Genomic DNA, 13,917 nt, shown 5'->3' on the forward strand with positions numbered 1-13,917 from the left:
AATCTAAAGTGGGTCTGCGAATGATTTGTAACAGATTTATAGTGGATAATATGATCATAAAAAAGCAGCAACACATATAGAATGCAAGTGCCTATTCTAATTTGATGCTTCGTGCTTCTCTTTTGAAAAGAAAAGGGAAGCAGTCCATGAGTTTTCTCAGAATCTTATTAATAGCTAAAGGTAATGCAGGAAGTATCGCAAACTTCTGGGCCACATTTCAGGCTTTGGCAGCTGGCATTGGAGTAACTAGAAGAAGCAGAGGCTCTTGCTGAATGGGGAACAAGGAATCAGCTCCTTTTGTGTTATTGGATGCTCAGAAAATTATGCAAGTAATCATGAGAGCCGGAAAGTCTCAAAAACATTGCGCGTAAACTAGGAACTTCAAAACTGCAAGACACAATCATGCAAATTTGCTCTAAATTGTTTAAGGTTCAATCAATAAGATTTTGCTAGCTAGAATAAATTAAAGCCTAATATTTTGCTCCTACACCTTGAACGTGATCAGCTGGCTCATTTTAGTTGTCTACATGCTAAGGGCATACACACATTTGCCATTGTTTTCATAAACGTGATTAGCTAATCTCTCATCATATTAGTAATTCCTAACATCTATCTTTCCACTTTAGAGTTACGACATCGAACCTATTGCCGACACCTAGCTAGCTCTAGCTCTATAAATAGTACACTTGGTAATACATTATTGTCAAATTCTCACAAACACAGTAAAATGCTTTTATTGATCCGATCTTACTGTCATCCTCTAAATCCATGAGTGATTTTCTCAAGATCACATCAACTGTGTATTTTGCTTTTGGTCGAAACATTCGTAGTATATATATGGGTATATCTCTTCTCTAAATTCATCAGAAATTTTCTCTTAGTTAGTAGTATTATCATTGTCTTGCAACACTTGCATAAAAAAAAAAACACAACAAGAGATCTAGCTAGCTAGATGGCCACAACTAAGAATAATCGTGCCTTGATGAAGAATAATAACTGTGCGCTCATGAAGATGACGATGACGAACAACAAATCCTTGATGAAATCAACAACATTTGGTTCCACAACAGTAGTGGCAGGTGCTTCAACTCCATCAGTGGCAGTTTCAAATATTCAAGTAGAAGAGAAAGTCCATTTCAGTCATCCACAACACCCGTTAGTTAAGGTTAACCTTCCTTACATATTCACTTGCATGGGCTGCAAAGAATTTGGTGCAGGGAAAAGATTTAGTTGCCAAAAATGTGATTTTGAATTGCATGAATTTTGTGCATTAGCTCCTCATTCAATTCTGAAACACCCACTCCACAGCCAACATCAACTTGTTTTCCACACCAAAGCAGCAAGTAAGTACTCTAATTTTCATTTCTACTTCTTAGCCATATCTTGTCTTGTTCAATTTGAAGTGCTGCACTATAATATCTCTATGTATGTCAAAGAGAAAATGCCCTGTCATGAGTTTTCACAAAATTTATAAGCATATAAGAAGCCGTCATTGCGCCAGAATATCATTAGATACGAATATGTTCACCAGACTGTTGCTGTTATATATATGCTCTATCGACAAAACTTCATTTTGCTAGCTATATCCAGGAAACGAACATTAAAAACCATGGCGCCAAATTTAGCGAAGTAATACGTTCTACCCACAGTAACATGATAACATTTTGCATCATTATATATGATTTTGTATCTTTACACAAAGTTTTACTTAGATCCTCTTTTCTCACAAATATACATTGAACTTATATTGGTATTTTTTACACATGTTCATCTGCTTTTCGGAAGTCAGATCTTACCATTCAAACAAGGAAACTCGTTCGAATTCAAAATGGGGTTTTATCCCAAAAAAACTCAGTGAGTCAAGTGACAGTAGAAGGAATTTGATACTGTTCTGGATTTTGTGCTAAAAAATATACAACTCATTATAATTCCCTAAGTTGGTTATACATGTTGTTAGCACTTGTATATAAGTATATTACACATAGCTGTGCCTTTCTTCTGATATGTTGTATAAATTATAGATTCCTATTCAATCGTGTGCAGGTGGATTCTTAAGGTCGGGATGTGACATATGTGGCAAGTCCACGAAAGGGTATGCTTTTCGCTGCAGCACATGTAATTTTGAAATGCGTCCTTGCTGTTCTAAGCTCGACATCAAAGTGGATTTTAAAACATTGCACCCACATACGTTGAAACTCTTACCATCAACAACACTTATAAGTACTGAAGTCGGGATCATATGTAATGAGTGCAAAACCAAACGTCCAGGCCGAGCCTATGGCTGTGAAGTTTGTGACAAGTACCACATACATGCAGTTTGTGCTAAAAACATGATTAATGGACTTAATGCTAATGGATTTGTTGTCACACCTGAAAAACCTAGCCTTGTTGGTACCGCTGCTCGAATTGCATCAAATATGGTTATGGGTTCTTAGGAGAGTTAAAACATCCAAGAGTTTTGGTTTTGATTTAATTTAGAACTTAAAGAAGAGAATAACAAAACTTAACAAAGACTTCTTTTTATTAATTGATTGACATAATGAACTAGTTTTACTAAGCACATATATATATATATAAGTTTTCCTTGGACTACAAGGAAATATAGTTTCCTAACTTAAACTAATTTCTTAAAATACAAAAAGACTTATTTTTAGAACCAACTTTTAAAGGGAAAACGTGTACTATGTGTCACACGGTTTGTATGCCTTAACACCCTCCCGCAAGCGTAATGGGTGATCTTGAACTGTGAGCTTGAATCTTAGTAGAGAAAATCGATCTTTAGACAGAGGTTTGGTGAAGATATCTGCAATTTGATCTTTTGAAGACACAAATCTAACATCAAGAAGTTTCAAAGCAACTTGATCACGCACAAAATGATAATCAATCTCAATATGTTTCGTCCTTGCATGAAATATAGGATTAACAGTAAGATATGTGGCGCCAAGATTATCACACCATAGAACTGGAGGTGATTGAGTAGAAACATGAAGTTCGGATAGAAGTGATTGAATCCACATAATTTCAGCAGTAGCAATAGCAATAGCAAGACCTCTATATTCTGCTTCAGTACTAGAACGTGACACGGCTTTTTGTTTACGAGCACTCCAAGATATAATATTACCACCCAAGAATACACAATAACCACTGGTTGAACGTCGATCTTCAAGAGAACCAGCCCAATCGGAATCAGTATATGCGCTAAAGGATAACTGTAGAGAAGAAGACGGCCGAAGAAGAATACCAAACGTAGATGTTTCTTTAAGATAACGAAGTATACGCTTTACTAAGCCCCAGTGAAACTCAGTGGGTGCATGCATAAATTGACAAACCTTATTAACAGCATATGCTAGATCCGGACGAGTAAAAGTCAAATATTGTAAGGCTCCAACAATACTACGATATTCAGTAGCATCAGTCAACAAGGTACTGTGATCAGAAGACATGTCCCCAGAAGTACTAAGTGGAGTGTGAATAGGCTTAACACCATCCATTTTCGCACGAATAAGGAGATCATGAGCATACCTTTGTTGAGAGAGAAACAAACCAGAGGATGTACGAACTGCTTCAATGCCAAGAAAGTAAGACAAGAAGCCAAGATCTTTGATTGCGAATTCTTGTTGTAGACGATCAATGATAGACTTAATACTTGTAGAGTTAGAACCTGTAACAATAATATCATCCACATAGACTAGTAAATAGATAGTACCAAGAGAGCCGTTATAGAGAAATAAGGACGAGTCACACTTCGAAGTGACAAAACCAATTTGCAACAAAAAGGTACTAAGCCTGTGATACCACGCACAGGGAGCTTGTTTGAGACCATAAAGAGAACGATGCAACTTGCAGACATGCGTAGGAAAACGAGAATCTACGTAGCCCGGTGGCTGTTTCATATACACCTCTTCTTGAAGTTCTCCATGTAAAAAGGCATTTTGCACATCAAGTTGATGAATTGGCCAATTGGAAGACAAAGCCAATGTAAGAATAAGACGAATAGTACATGGTTTAACAACCGGAATAAATGTTTCAGAGTAATCAATCCCTTCTTGTTGATTGTATCCTTTTGCAACCAAACGAGATTTATAACGCGCAATTGTACCATCAGGATTACGTTTGATTCGAAAAAACCCATTTACAACCAATAACATTCATGGAAGGATGATATGGAACTAATGACCAAGTACCATTCCGAAGTAAAGCATTGATTTCATCGTCGGAAGAAGTACGCCATTGAGGATCTTTATGATCCTGAGAGATACATGTAGGTTCAAGAGTAGAATCACATAAAAGAGCATACCTAGAATTCGGTTTAAAAATACCATCCCTTGCGCGCGTAACCATTGGATGAGAAACAGATGGCACAGGATTGGACAAGGTTGTTGACTGAGTGGAAGCTGGAGGCTGTAAAGATGTTGTTGTTGGGGTGAACGAAACCGGAGCTGAGTTTGATGTTGAGGAGACACGGACTGGAACTGATGGAGAAAGATGGGATTGATCATGGGCTGGAGATGAAACCGAAGATGACAATGGAATATGGGATTGAGCGGAAGAAGACGTGGACGCTGAATGATAGGTTGGAACGGGAGCTTTTGCACGGGCTTGCATAGAAGTAGTAGACGCTGGAGAATGGGCTTCAGCGGAAACAGGAACAGACTCTGGAGAATGGGCCGGAGGAGGAAAAGTAGCAGACAGATGGGCTGGAACCGATATTAGAGAGTGCACAGGAACAGACGCTGGAGAGTCTGAACGCAAAGCTGGAGAGGACACTGTTTTCGTAGGTAGTACTGCCAAGGATGCTTGTACCTGCGGATGAACAGAATCCAAAGATGGCATAGTAACGGGTAAGGATGGAATTACCTGTGAAGAAGTCGATGACGGTGAATGCGAAGTGGAGGCGAAGGGAAAAGTAGTCTCATCAAATGTAACATGTCGATTGACGTAAATTCGACCCGTAGGAACATGAAGACACTTATAGCCTTTATGAGACGGACTATATCCGAGAAAAACACAAGGAGAAGACTGAGCCTCCATTTTATGAGACCGATAAGGACGTAAGTGAGGAAAGCATAGACAACCAAAAACACGAAGAGAAGTGTAATCAGGTGGAACACCAAAAAGAGCTTCATACGGAGAAGAATTATTAACGGAAGTCGAAGGAACATGATTCATCAAATAACAGGTAGTGTAAAAGGAGTCATACCAATAAGAGGACGGAACAGAAGCCATATTTAAAATAGTAAGACCAGTTTCACGAATATGACGATGACGACGTTCAAGAAAAATTTTGAAGATGTGGAGTGAGTTTGCGATACTCAGCCGCATTATCAGTTTGAAAAATTTTAATCTTACGACCAAAGAGATTTTCAACATGTTTTTGAAACAGAAAAAATAGAGAGAAAACATCAGACTTTTGAGACATAGGAAACATCCAAGTAAAACGACTATACGCATCAATGAATATAACATAATATTTATATCCTTCAGTAGACAAAATATGAGAGGGTCCCCAGACATCGGAGAGAATTAAATCTAATGGATGCAAATAAACAGTATTACTGGTAGGAAAAGGTAACTTATGACTCATATGTTCGTGACAGAAAGAACAAAAACTAATAGTTTGATTAGAAACTGGAAGAGAAAATTGAGAAATAACTTTACGAACTGTACGCATCATTGGATGACCCATTCTAGTATGCCAGGACTGTAGACTAGCACGTTCACCTATGCAAGCTTGAGGATGATTAGACAAAGAATCAATTTGATAGAGACCACCTTTCATAATCCCTCGAATAAGAACCTTCCCGGTACATCGATCCTTCACAAGACAAAAATTTGGATGAAATTCAAATAAGACATTGTTGTCAGTAGTGAGACGAGAAATAGATAAAAGATTATGAGATATTTTAGGTGTGAAGAGAACATTACGAAGCTGCAGCTTACGGTTGGGAGTGCCCAAAATAGAAGAACCAACATTAGAAATTGGTATAGAAGAGCCATTACCCATTCTTATTTGTTCAGAACCAGTATACTCAGTAGGAAATTGAAGACGAGAAAAATCATTGGTGATGTGATCTGTAGCACCACTATCAGGAATCCACTGTTAGAATACGGGCATCCAACTCAAAACCAATTGGCTATGAGTGAAGAGGCCCTAAGAATTATAAATCGCAGGATCTTGGATTGCCCAGACAATGTGGGACTAATAATCTCAACATGCCCCCTCACGTGTAGCCTCGTTGGGTCTAACACGTGGACAATAAATCGGGTGACGCGGAGTAAAGGCGCGGTCAAATGACTCGTCGCAAATAGCCTGCTCTGATACCAAGTTAAAACATCCAAGAGTTTTGGTTTTGATTTAATTTAGAACTTAAAGAAGAGAATAACAAAACTTAACAAAAACTTCTTTTTATTAATTGATTGACATAATGAACTAGTTTTACTAAGCACATATATATATATAAGTTTTCCTTGGACTACAAGGAAATATAGTTTCCTAACTTAAACTAATTTCTTAAAATACAAAAAGACTTATTTTTAGAACCAACTCTTAAAGGGAAAACGTGTACTATGTGTCACACGGTTTGTATGCCTTAACAAGGAGGAATAATCGAAGGACTTGGTGAAGGAGTTGGAGGTGCTCTTGTAGATAATTTCACCAAGGGAAAGAACAATGCGGGTAGAAGAAGAAGAAAGTAATTGACTATGTACCTCTTTATATATAAATGTAGTTGGTATATATTAGAGTTAATTAGTATTTGGGTCGTAAATTTTGGTATCCTTTAGTGTTTGGGTCCCAAATTTGTCCGTTATAGTGTTTGGGTCGTAAACCTGGTAGTCAAACAGTCAAACTGTTAACAACCGTTAACTTCCTTTAGTTAAATATGAATTTCGTTTAAAATTTTGAATTAGCCGATGGTTAGCCTATTAGGGAAGATCAGAGTCGATGCGAAAAGTGAAGTGAATGTGGAAAATGGAGGAAGGATTAGAGTTGTGTAGGAAGAGGAAAGATGGGTTTGATTTTGGTTCATGAGACAAAGAGAGAGTAGTCGAGTTCTGTTGAGTTTCAGACAGAGTTTGGCCGAGTAAAGTCATGTTTCTGCCATTGAAATTCTAAATGAACTGAAACGAGTATTTCAGAGTTTCACAAGAAGTATGGATGGGTTAGTGTTGGATTGGTATTTTACATAGTTACAACAAGAAATCAGTAGAGGAGAGGGGAGTTTTACTGCCATTATAAACAAGCTAGCTACCATTAAAGCATATTTTGATGGTTTGGGGCCTTGGGGGAATGTATCGTGGGAGATTGATATCTCTTTAAGACTTATAAATGATTAGAAATGTCTGGGTTTTTTTTATATGAATTTGCAGGGATTTTCCATTGGCATTTGCACAAGATGATTCGGTAATGAACAACACCATTACTAGGTCTTGTCCAGCAAGTGTTCGACAGAAGTCCCCATCCAGTCTGCATTAGCTTTGTACAACCATGAGTCATGGTTCAGTGGGTGTCGTCAACAGGTTAGAAGAGAATCAATAGGTTAAAATATACATTATAAATTTGGTGTGTTTTGTTGCCAAGAAAGCAGGAAGAACCTTACTTGCTCCCATGTATTTCAGTGATGAACGAAAGAAATTGAGCGGCTATGTAGGACTGAAGTTGAAGCTGTTACAGTTGATTTGAGAGATGGATGCAAGGGATTAAAAGATGATATTTAATATTAGACTAACACGTGCAGTCATCTCTGTCGTCAAATCGAGTTTAATACTGTATGATTAAGTTATAGCCTCTGACTTAGATTGTAAAATCAAATTTTAAAACGAGAATTTGAAATGGAAAACCTGTAAATTGGTTAACTAAGAAAAGTTAACAGACATTAACAGTTTGACCATTTGACCGTTTTGACTAACGGGTCTACGACCCAAACACTATAACGGACAAACTTAGAACCCAAACACTAAAAGGTACCAAAATCTACGACCCAAACACTAATTAACTCTATATATTACGTTTAATTTGCATTGTCATTTTATGAGCTGGTCTCAAGTCTTAACTTTTGTATGTTTAGGTGACGACCAGATGATACCTTCACTATGCACTGGATGCAGCTATTTCATATAAGATTTTCGGGGATGGAGTCTTGTAGTGATCACGAATGCAAGATATATAATGAAAAAGTCAATGTAAATCTACAGGGTGAATCTGTGAATTGCAGTGTATGTGTACCTCTCTTATGCATATATTGTTTGGATCTGTATCTATGAATTATGCAAACTCGTCAAATGTATTATTTATAGCAATGGCACTAGGTGAACTTAATAAAATTTATGAACATTTTATATATGCCTCAAGAGATGTTATATGACAGTCAAATGGGCAAAAAACTGTGTTATGTGATGCAGATAGATAGATATAATGGATTTGTAGGCCCGATTACTTACTTATATGCACGCTAACTGACACAAAAGTTCTTTAATACAGGTATGTCGTTCTAAATATAAACCATTTGGTGAGTTTGGAATCTCTAAACTGGAAGATCAATGTATACCAATACTATAAACTTCTTTTATTTTGGATTAGTTTTAATATACAGAGGAGTTGATGGCCGAAAACATATCGGTAACCAAGAGATACACAACATAACCAGTATTCAAGTTTGCACATGACAAGCGTAATTAACATATTTATAGAAACACTAGGATAAACAGGGATTACCATAACATGATTCAACGATCGTAACCCATACCATTTTCTTCCATTTACATCATCTGTTTAGGCCTTGGATATGAAACCATTAACAGCAGCTGCAATTATAGCTGTTGGATCACCGAGAATCGCGGATCCTACAATACTGACTGCATTACCTGCCATCTGAGTATACCTCTTCACTTTACTGCTTTTCCCTCCGTTGCGATAGTTCTTCACGTTTCCTTTTAGATGTGGAATTCTTGTTTGTATCTCTCTAACTTTGTTCTGGTCAACTTTGAAGTACATGGCCTGCCAGTTTTCTAGAAGCATTTGCTTAACACAGGATACATGAAGGTTATAGTTCTTGCATTCAGATCTGTAAGCCCAGCCAGATCCTTTACCACCACATCGATGACAAGAACTTGAGATCTTAACAGATAAGTAAAGGTTATGTTTACCATCATCTAAAACTTGTGGAAGATTTGCACAACATGGGTGCAAGTCAAAACCACATTTCTTACAGTGGTAAACAAACCCCAGAACATCACTTCCACATGCATCACAATATCGCATGACCGTGCCAGGAGGTCGGTAATGCAATTCAAACTCACACTTCTTGTAGAAAGGATGAGTGATGAATTGAGGTCCAACAGCACAGTTTTTGTGCAGGTCAAAGTCACATTTTTGGCATCTGTACCGAGGACCTATACCAGCTTCTTTGCACCCTTCGCAATTGAATGGGATTTCAGTGTAGTCGAGTTTGAGTTTGTGATGGCGATGAATTGGATGAGAAATTTCCTTGTCAATCTTCATGGCTTGTAGGGGTTTCTATGTTGTGTTTTATGGGCAAGAAATGTATGTACTTGTTTATATTGATGTGTTTATTCTTTTGTAGGGCTGAGTTTAATCTGGCTTTGAATGAGCTACCTAATAATATTCTTATTGTAAGCATCTACTTTGCTTAATCCTTACAAATGCATTTTTTCGTAGAATCTAATTCGACCCGCTAGTTGATTGATCATTCATTAGTCTACTAACCTACTTAAAATATGTAGAGTTTTGATAAAATTTCTACATTCATCCCACTTAATGACTAGGATTATTGCCTTTATCAGGAACATGCTTTATATTAAGGAACAAGGTGTATCTTTGCGTAGACTCTATCCTCAATTATTCAACAAGTGTTTCAGGTGCTTAGATTTGTTCTGATCTGCAAGTAAAAAAAGATTATGTACCCAGCAGCAGCTAAAGGATAGGAATAAAGCTAATGACGACCTTTTATTGGTCCCAACTCTCAAGTGCACTGCTACCTCAGTAATATAACAGTAAATTAGGACAATCATAATTTACATGTATAGTGAATTAAAGATTACTACACAAGAGCTAGCTGTTTGAGTGCGACTGTACGTTGGACTTCTTTTGCAAAGGTGCAAAAGCTTCTTACTGACTAAACTGATAATGCTTATTTCTCTCTTTTGCTCTTTTTCTTTTCTTTTCAAAGCATTCTTAAAGGGAAAAAAGAGAAGAAGAAAAAAGAATGGCAGAATTTAGAAATGCATGTCGCATTTGATTGCACTGCATGTGGCCAACACAAACCTAAGGTCCATGCATGCTTTACCTTACCTCTCCAAATCATAAGTAATAGATAATGCTGCGTTGAAACTATCGTCGCTAGCTTGATCGAACAAATCCATTGCCCATTGTTGTTCATTGTCATCTTCTCCTACTTGATCACTTTGTTTACAGAATGCAGCAATGTTAACAAGTTCTTGAGCAACTTCTTTCATTGTTGGTCTTTTATCACCTTTCAAAATCAAACATTTCCTTGCCAATTCTGTCACTCTTCTCAACTCTTCAAGATTTCCTTCTTTCACTACGTTTTTGTCTAAAAACTCATTCAGATCCTTAGTTTTCAATGAAGATAAAAAGTACATAGCTAAATTACTATCTTCTTGTGATCTTTCAAATGAAACAGGTTTCTGCCCGGTCAATAACTCGACAAGAACTACGCCGAAACTATAAACATCACTCTTCTCTGTTAGTTGACTTGTCTGAAAGTATTCAGGATCTAAGTACCCCAATGTCCCTTGAACCAATGTAGGTATTTGTGTTTGATCTAGTGGAACCAGTCTTGATATACCAAAATCTGCAACTTTTGCTGTGTAGGTCTCATCCAAAAGAATATTTGAAGATTTCACATCTCTATGGAAAATAGGCATTGAAGCAGCTGAGTGGAGATATGAAAGAGCTTCGGCAGTTTCTACAGCTATCCTTAACCGATTTGACCATGACATTTGAGTTCCGTTTTCGTGGATATGATGGTGTAAGGTTCCATTGCAAATGAACTCGTACACCAAGGTTGGAACTTCAGTTTCAAGGCAACATCCTAAAAGCTTTACTACATTCCTGTGATTAATCTGTGTTAAGATGACAACTTCATTAATGAACTGATCAATCTGACTTTGATCCATAACTTTAGATTTCTTAATGGCTACTATACTCCCATCCTCAAGAATTCCTTTATAAACTGTCCCATATCCACCTGACCCAAGTATCCTACTCTTGTCATAATCTTGTGTTGCTGCTTTGAGTTCTTCATAGGAGAAAATTCTAGCACATTCCGTCATGCCTTCCCGATTAGAAACTTGTTGCTTCAGCAATAAACCTCCATTCTGCCGAAAATATTGCTCCTTGAGCTTGACCAGAGTTCGTTTCTTAAGCGCAAAATAGAACCATAAACCGCATAATAAAACCACTCCTAAACCCAGTCCCGTCCCTGAATTCACAGTTTAACAACAACACAGAATGAGAATGAATCCACAAATTTTAAAAATTTGTAAGAAGTTTATGCCCAGTGCAGTATTTGATGTGAAATAGAATCCAGACAAGGATGTCAAGAACTATAAACATACCAAGAACAGCTTCAATAACTAGATACAACTTCTTACAACCGGAACCGTTTTTCCTTCCATCTCCAGCACTACTAAATGGACATATGCACTGATACCCTGGAACTTTGTTGCGGCAACGAGCGCCGCCAACACACGGATTGTTCTCTAAATCAGTGCACTCATCTATATCTGTAATGACAGCAATAGATAGTAGAATTTTTTTTACCATGATATAAGATAACTGACATTCAATCTAGTAAGGGTTAGAGAGAAACCAACCTTGACAACCTCTGGTTCCATTCAGATATGGATTTCCAGAGAACCCTTCAGAGCAGTTACAAAGATAACCAGTACCCATTGTAGAATCAACACAGAAACTATTCTTCCCACAGATAAAACTACCACTTGCACTTGAACAATTATAATTACCTATACTCCAATCCAATCTCATAGCCATATCTTTCGCAGTCTCTGAAAAATTTCTTAATTCATTTTCCACAAATCTAAAACTTCCTTTCTCAGCAACAAATGCATAACTACAATTATAAAAATCTGAAACATTTTTGTAACCGAACATATTACTAGTACCTAATCCTAGATACCGTTTTCCTTTCGGTACAGTGGATTCGCACCAACCGATTCCAGAACATGAACCATTAACAACACTTCTTGGTGTTGAACAAAGAGAAACACAACCACTAGTGAAAGATTTATCATCTGTAATTACTGCAACTGTATCGCATCCAATTGCTTGATGAATCTGATACTGAAAGTGGTCCGTTTTCTGGTAATGAAATATGGGTTATTGTACTATTTTGATTTTAACAATCTTTAGCAATATAAGAAGTTGAATTTATACGTAATTCGCCATTTGTTATGCCTAAAATTTGGTGATCAGTTGTGACAAGATATGGAGTGTGGTTTGAACAAGAAACTTCGTAAAATGGTGATAATGAACATTGATTTCCAATCCCGAAAGGAAATGGTATTTTGATGGAACCACATTTTTGTGGGCACTCATTGATTGAATTTGCAGAGATTTGGGATATAAGGACTTGTAGTGAAATGAGAACAAAAATCGTGCTTATCAAGTGACTACGTTTGATTATTTTCACTCTAGTATTTTTTTGATCTTATGTTGTACTGGAATTTGGTTTAGGTTTTGATTTTTCAGATTCTGTAGAGAGTTTGAGTTTTTAGGCGCCAATCTTAACTGCCCAAAGTTTAGATCATGTATAACCGTAACCATGACTAATTGGACATTAGCCTGACTAATTGGATCCCGAGTCCAGACTCCAGATTGGGGAGAGCTTGCTCAGGCCCAAAAAAAAACCAAAGTCCACAATTATTAAATTGGGAAACTCATGAAGCAGGACTGCCGAATAAAATGGATGCACTTTTTTTTTTTTTTGAAGGAACAATAGCAAACGCTCCCAGTTTCATATATTAGCGAGAATGCTTACAAGAATCGAATACATCATAATTGAAACAATGAACAAATACAAAATCTATATATTCTAAAATACAACAAAAGTACTAAATTCATGTAGTTCGTTGAGGAAATCGATGCTATTTGAGGGATGGTGTAAAGTTTTTGATTTCACAATTTGAATTGTTATTCTTCATCAAGAACAAACTTATCTCTTCTTTAAGATTTGATTCTCCTATAACAGAGGAGTAATATGTGTTGTATATCAAAAACACGATCGCATCCGGTGGTCATGGATCTTCACAGTAATGTAGAACTACGTGAAGCCAATGTAATTCGCCCTCGAAAATGTATTTGGATTTTAGAACGATTATAACAATCGACAGAATCGCCTTCAAGGCTATATGAAATTGTTTTACAAACAATTTTTAGGGATCTTTACTCGTGTAAGATAATTTCTAAGATCATTTCTAGCAGACTTAGGTCTTTATATAGTTGAATTATTTCACCCTATCAAGCATCTATTTTCCAAAATAGGCAGTTGGCGGATAACATTGTTATTGCTTATGAGCTGATGGAAACTATGAAAAAATGGTCTAATAAATGTCTTATGGCCATTAAATTGGATATATCAAAGGCACTCTACAGGGTTGAGTGCGATTTTGTTTTACATTCTTTGAAAAACTTGGATTCCATGATGATGTCTGCAGGTTAATTGGACAGTGTATTCTTACGGTTTCTACGTCAATCCTGGAGCACCAGGTGACATATTCTTGCCGAAGATGGACCTTCGTCAAGAAGATATCCTTTCCTCTTATTTGTTTATTTTATGTGTGGAATTTTTTTGCAAATGCTTATTAGCTGCTGAACAAAAAGGTGATTTTCATGGTGTGAGAGTCAGCAAAAATAGA

General features: G+C 36.9%; 3 protein-coding genes across 4 annotated transcripts; 1 reads left to right on the plus strand and 2 right to left on the minus strand.

Annotated features, from left to right (window-relative positions):
• The first annotated feature begins 811 nt into the window (after window positions 1–811).
• On the plus strand, window positions 812–2,491 carry LOC113361450. 2 transcript variants are annotated; one of them, XM_026604696.1, is made up of 3 exons: window positions 812–1,343; window positions 1,790–1,854; window positions 2,044–2,491. In XM_026604696.1, exons 1-3 carry the CDS (start codon window positions 953–955, stop codon window positions 2,053–2,055), a joined length of 468 nt encoding a protein of 155 aa, XP_026460481.1. In that variant the 5' UTR covers window positions 812–952; the 3' UTR covers window positions 2,056–2,491. The 2 variants fall into 2 exon arrangements, with proteins under 2 accessions (XP_026460481.1, XP_026460480.1); XM_026604695.1 differs by lacking the exon at window positions 1,790–1,854.
• A 6,050-nt stretch (window positions 2,492–8,541) lies between these two features.
• Window positions 8,542–9,562, minus strand: LOC113361452. Its single transcript, XM_026604697.1, has one exon. The coding sequence runs from the start codon at window positions 9,497–9,499 to the stop codon at window positions 8,771–8,773; it is 729 nt and encodes a 242-aa protein (XP_026460482.1). The 5' UTR covers window positions 9,500–9,562; the 3' UTR covers window positions 8,542–8,770.
• Window positions 9,563–10,122: 560 nt separating this feature from the next.
• On the minus strand, window positions 10,123–12,714 carry LOC113361453 (wall-associated receptor kinase 3-like). The gene is made up of 3 exons (XM_026604698.1): window positions 11,857–12,714; window positions 11,599–11,766; window positions 10,123–11,462 (listed from the first exon to the last, which is right to left on the minus strand). The coding sequence occupies exons 1-3, from the start codon at window positions 12,152–12,154 to the stop codon at window positions 10,306–10,308; spliced, it is 1,623 nt and encodes a 540-aa protein (XP_026460483.1). The 5' UTR covers window positions 12,155–12,714; the 3' UTR covers window positions 10,123–10,305.
• Between the last annotated feature and the right edge of the window lie 1,203 nt (window positions 12,715–13,917).

The sequence above is a fragment of the Papaver somniferum genome, chromosome 3 (assembly GCF_003573695.1).
Source record: "Papaver somniferum cultivar HN1 chromosome 3, ASM357369v1, whole genome shotgun sequence".
Taxonomy (NCBI): Eukaryota; Viridiplantae; Streptophyta; class Magnoliopsida; order Ranunculales; family Papaveraceae; genus Papaver; species Papaver somniferum.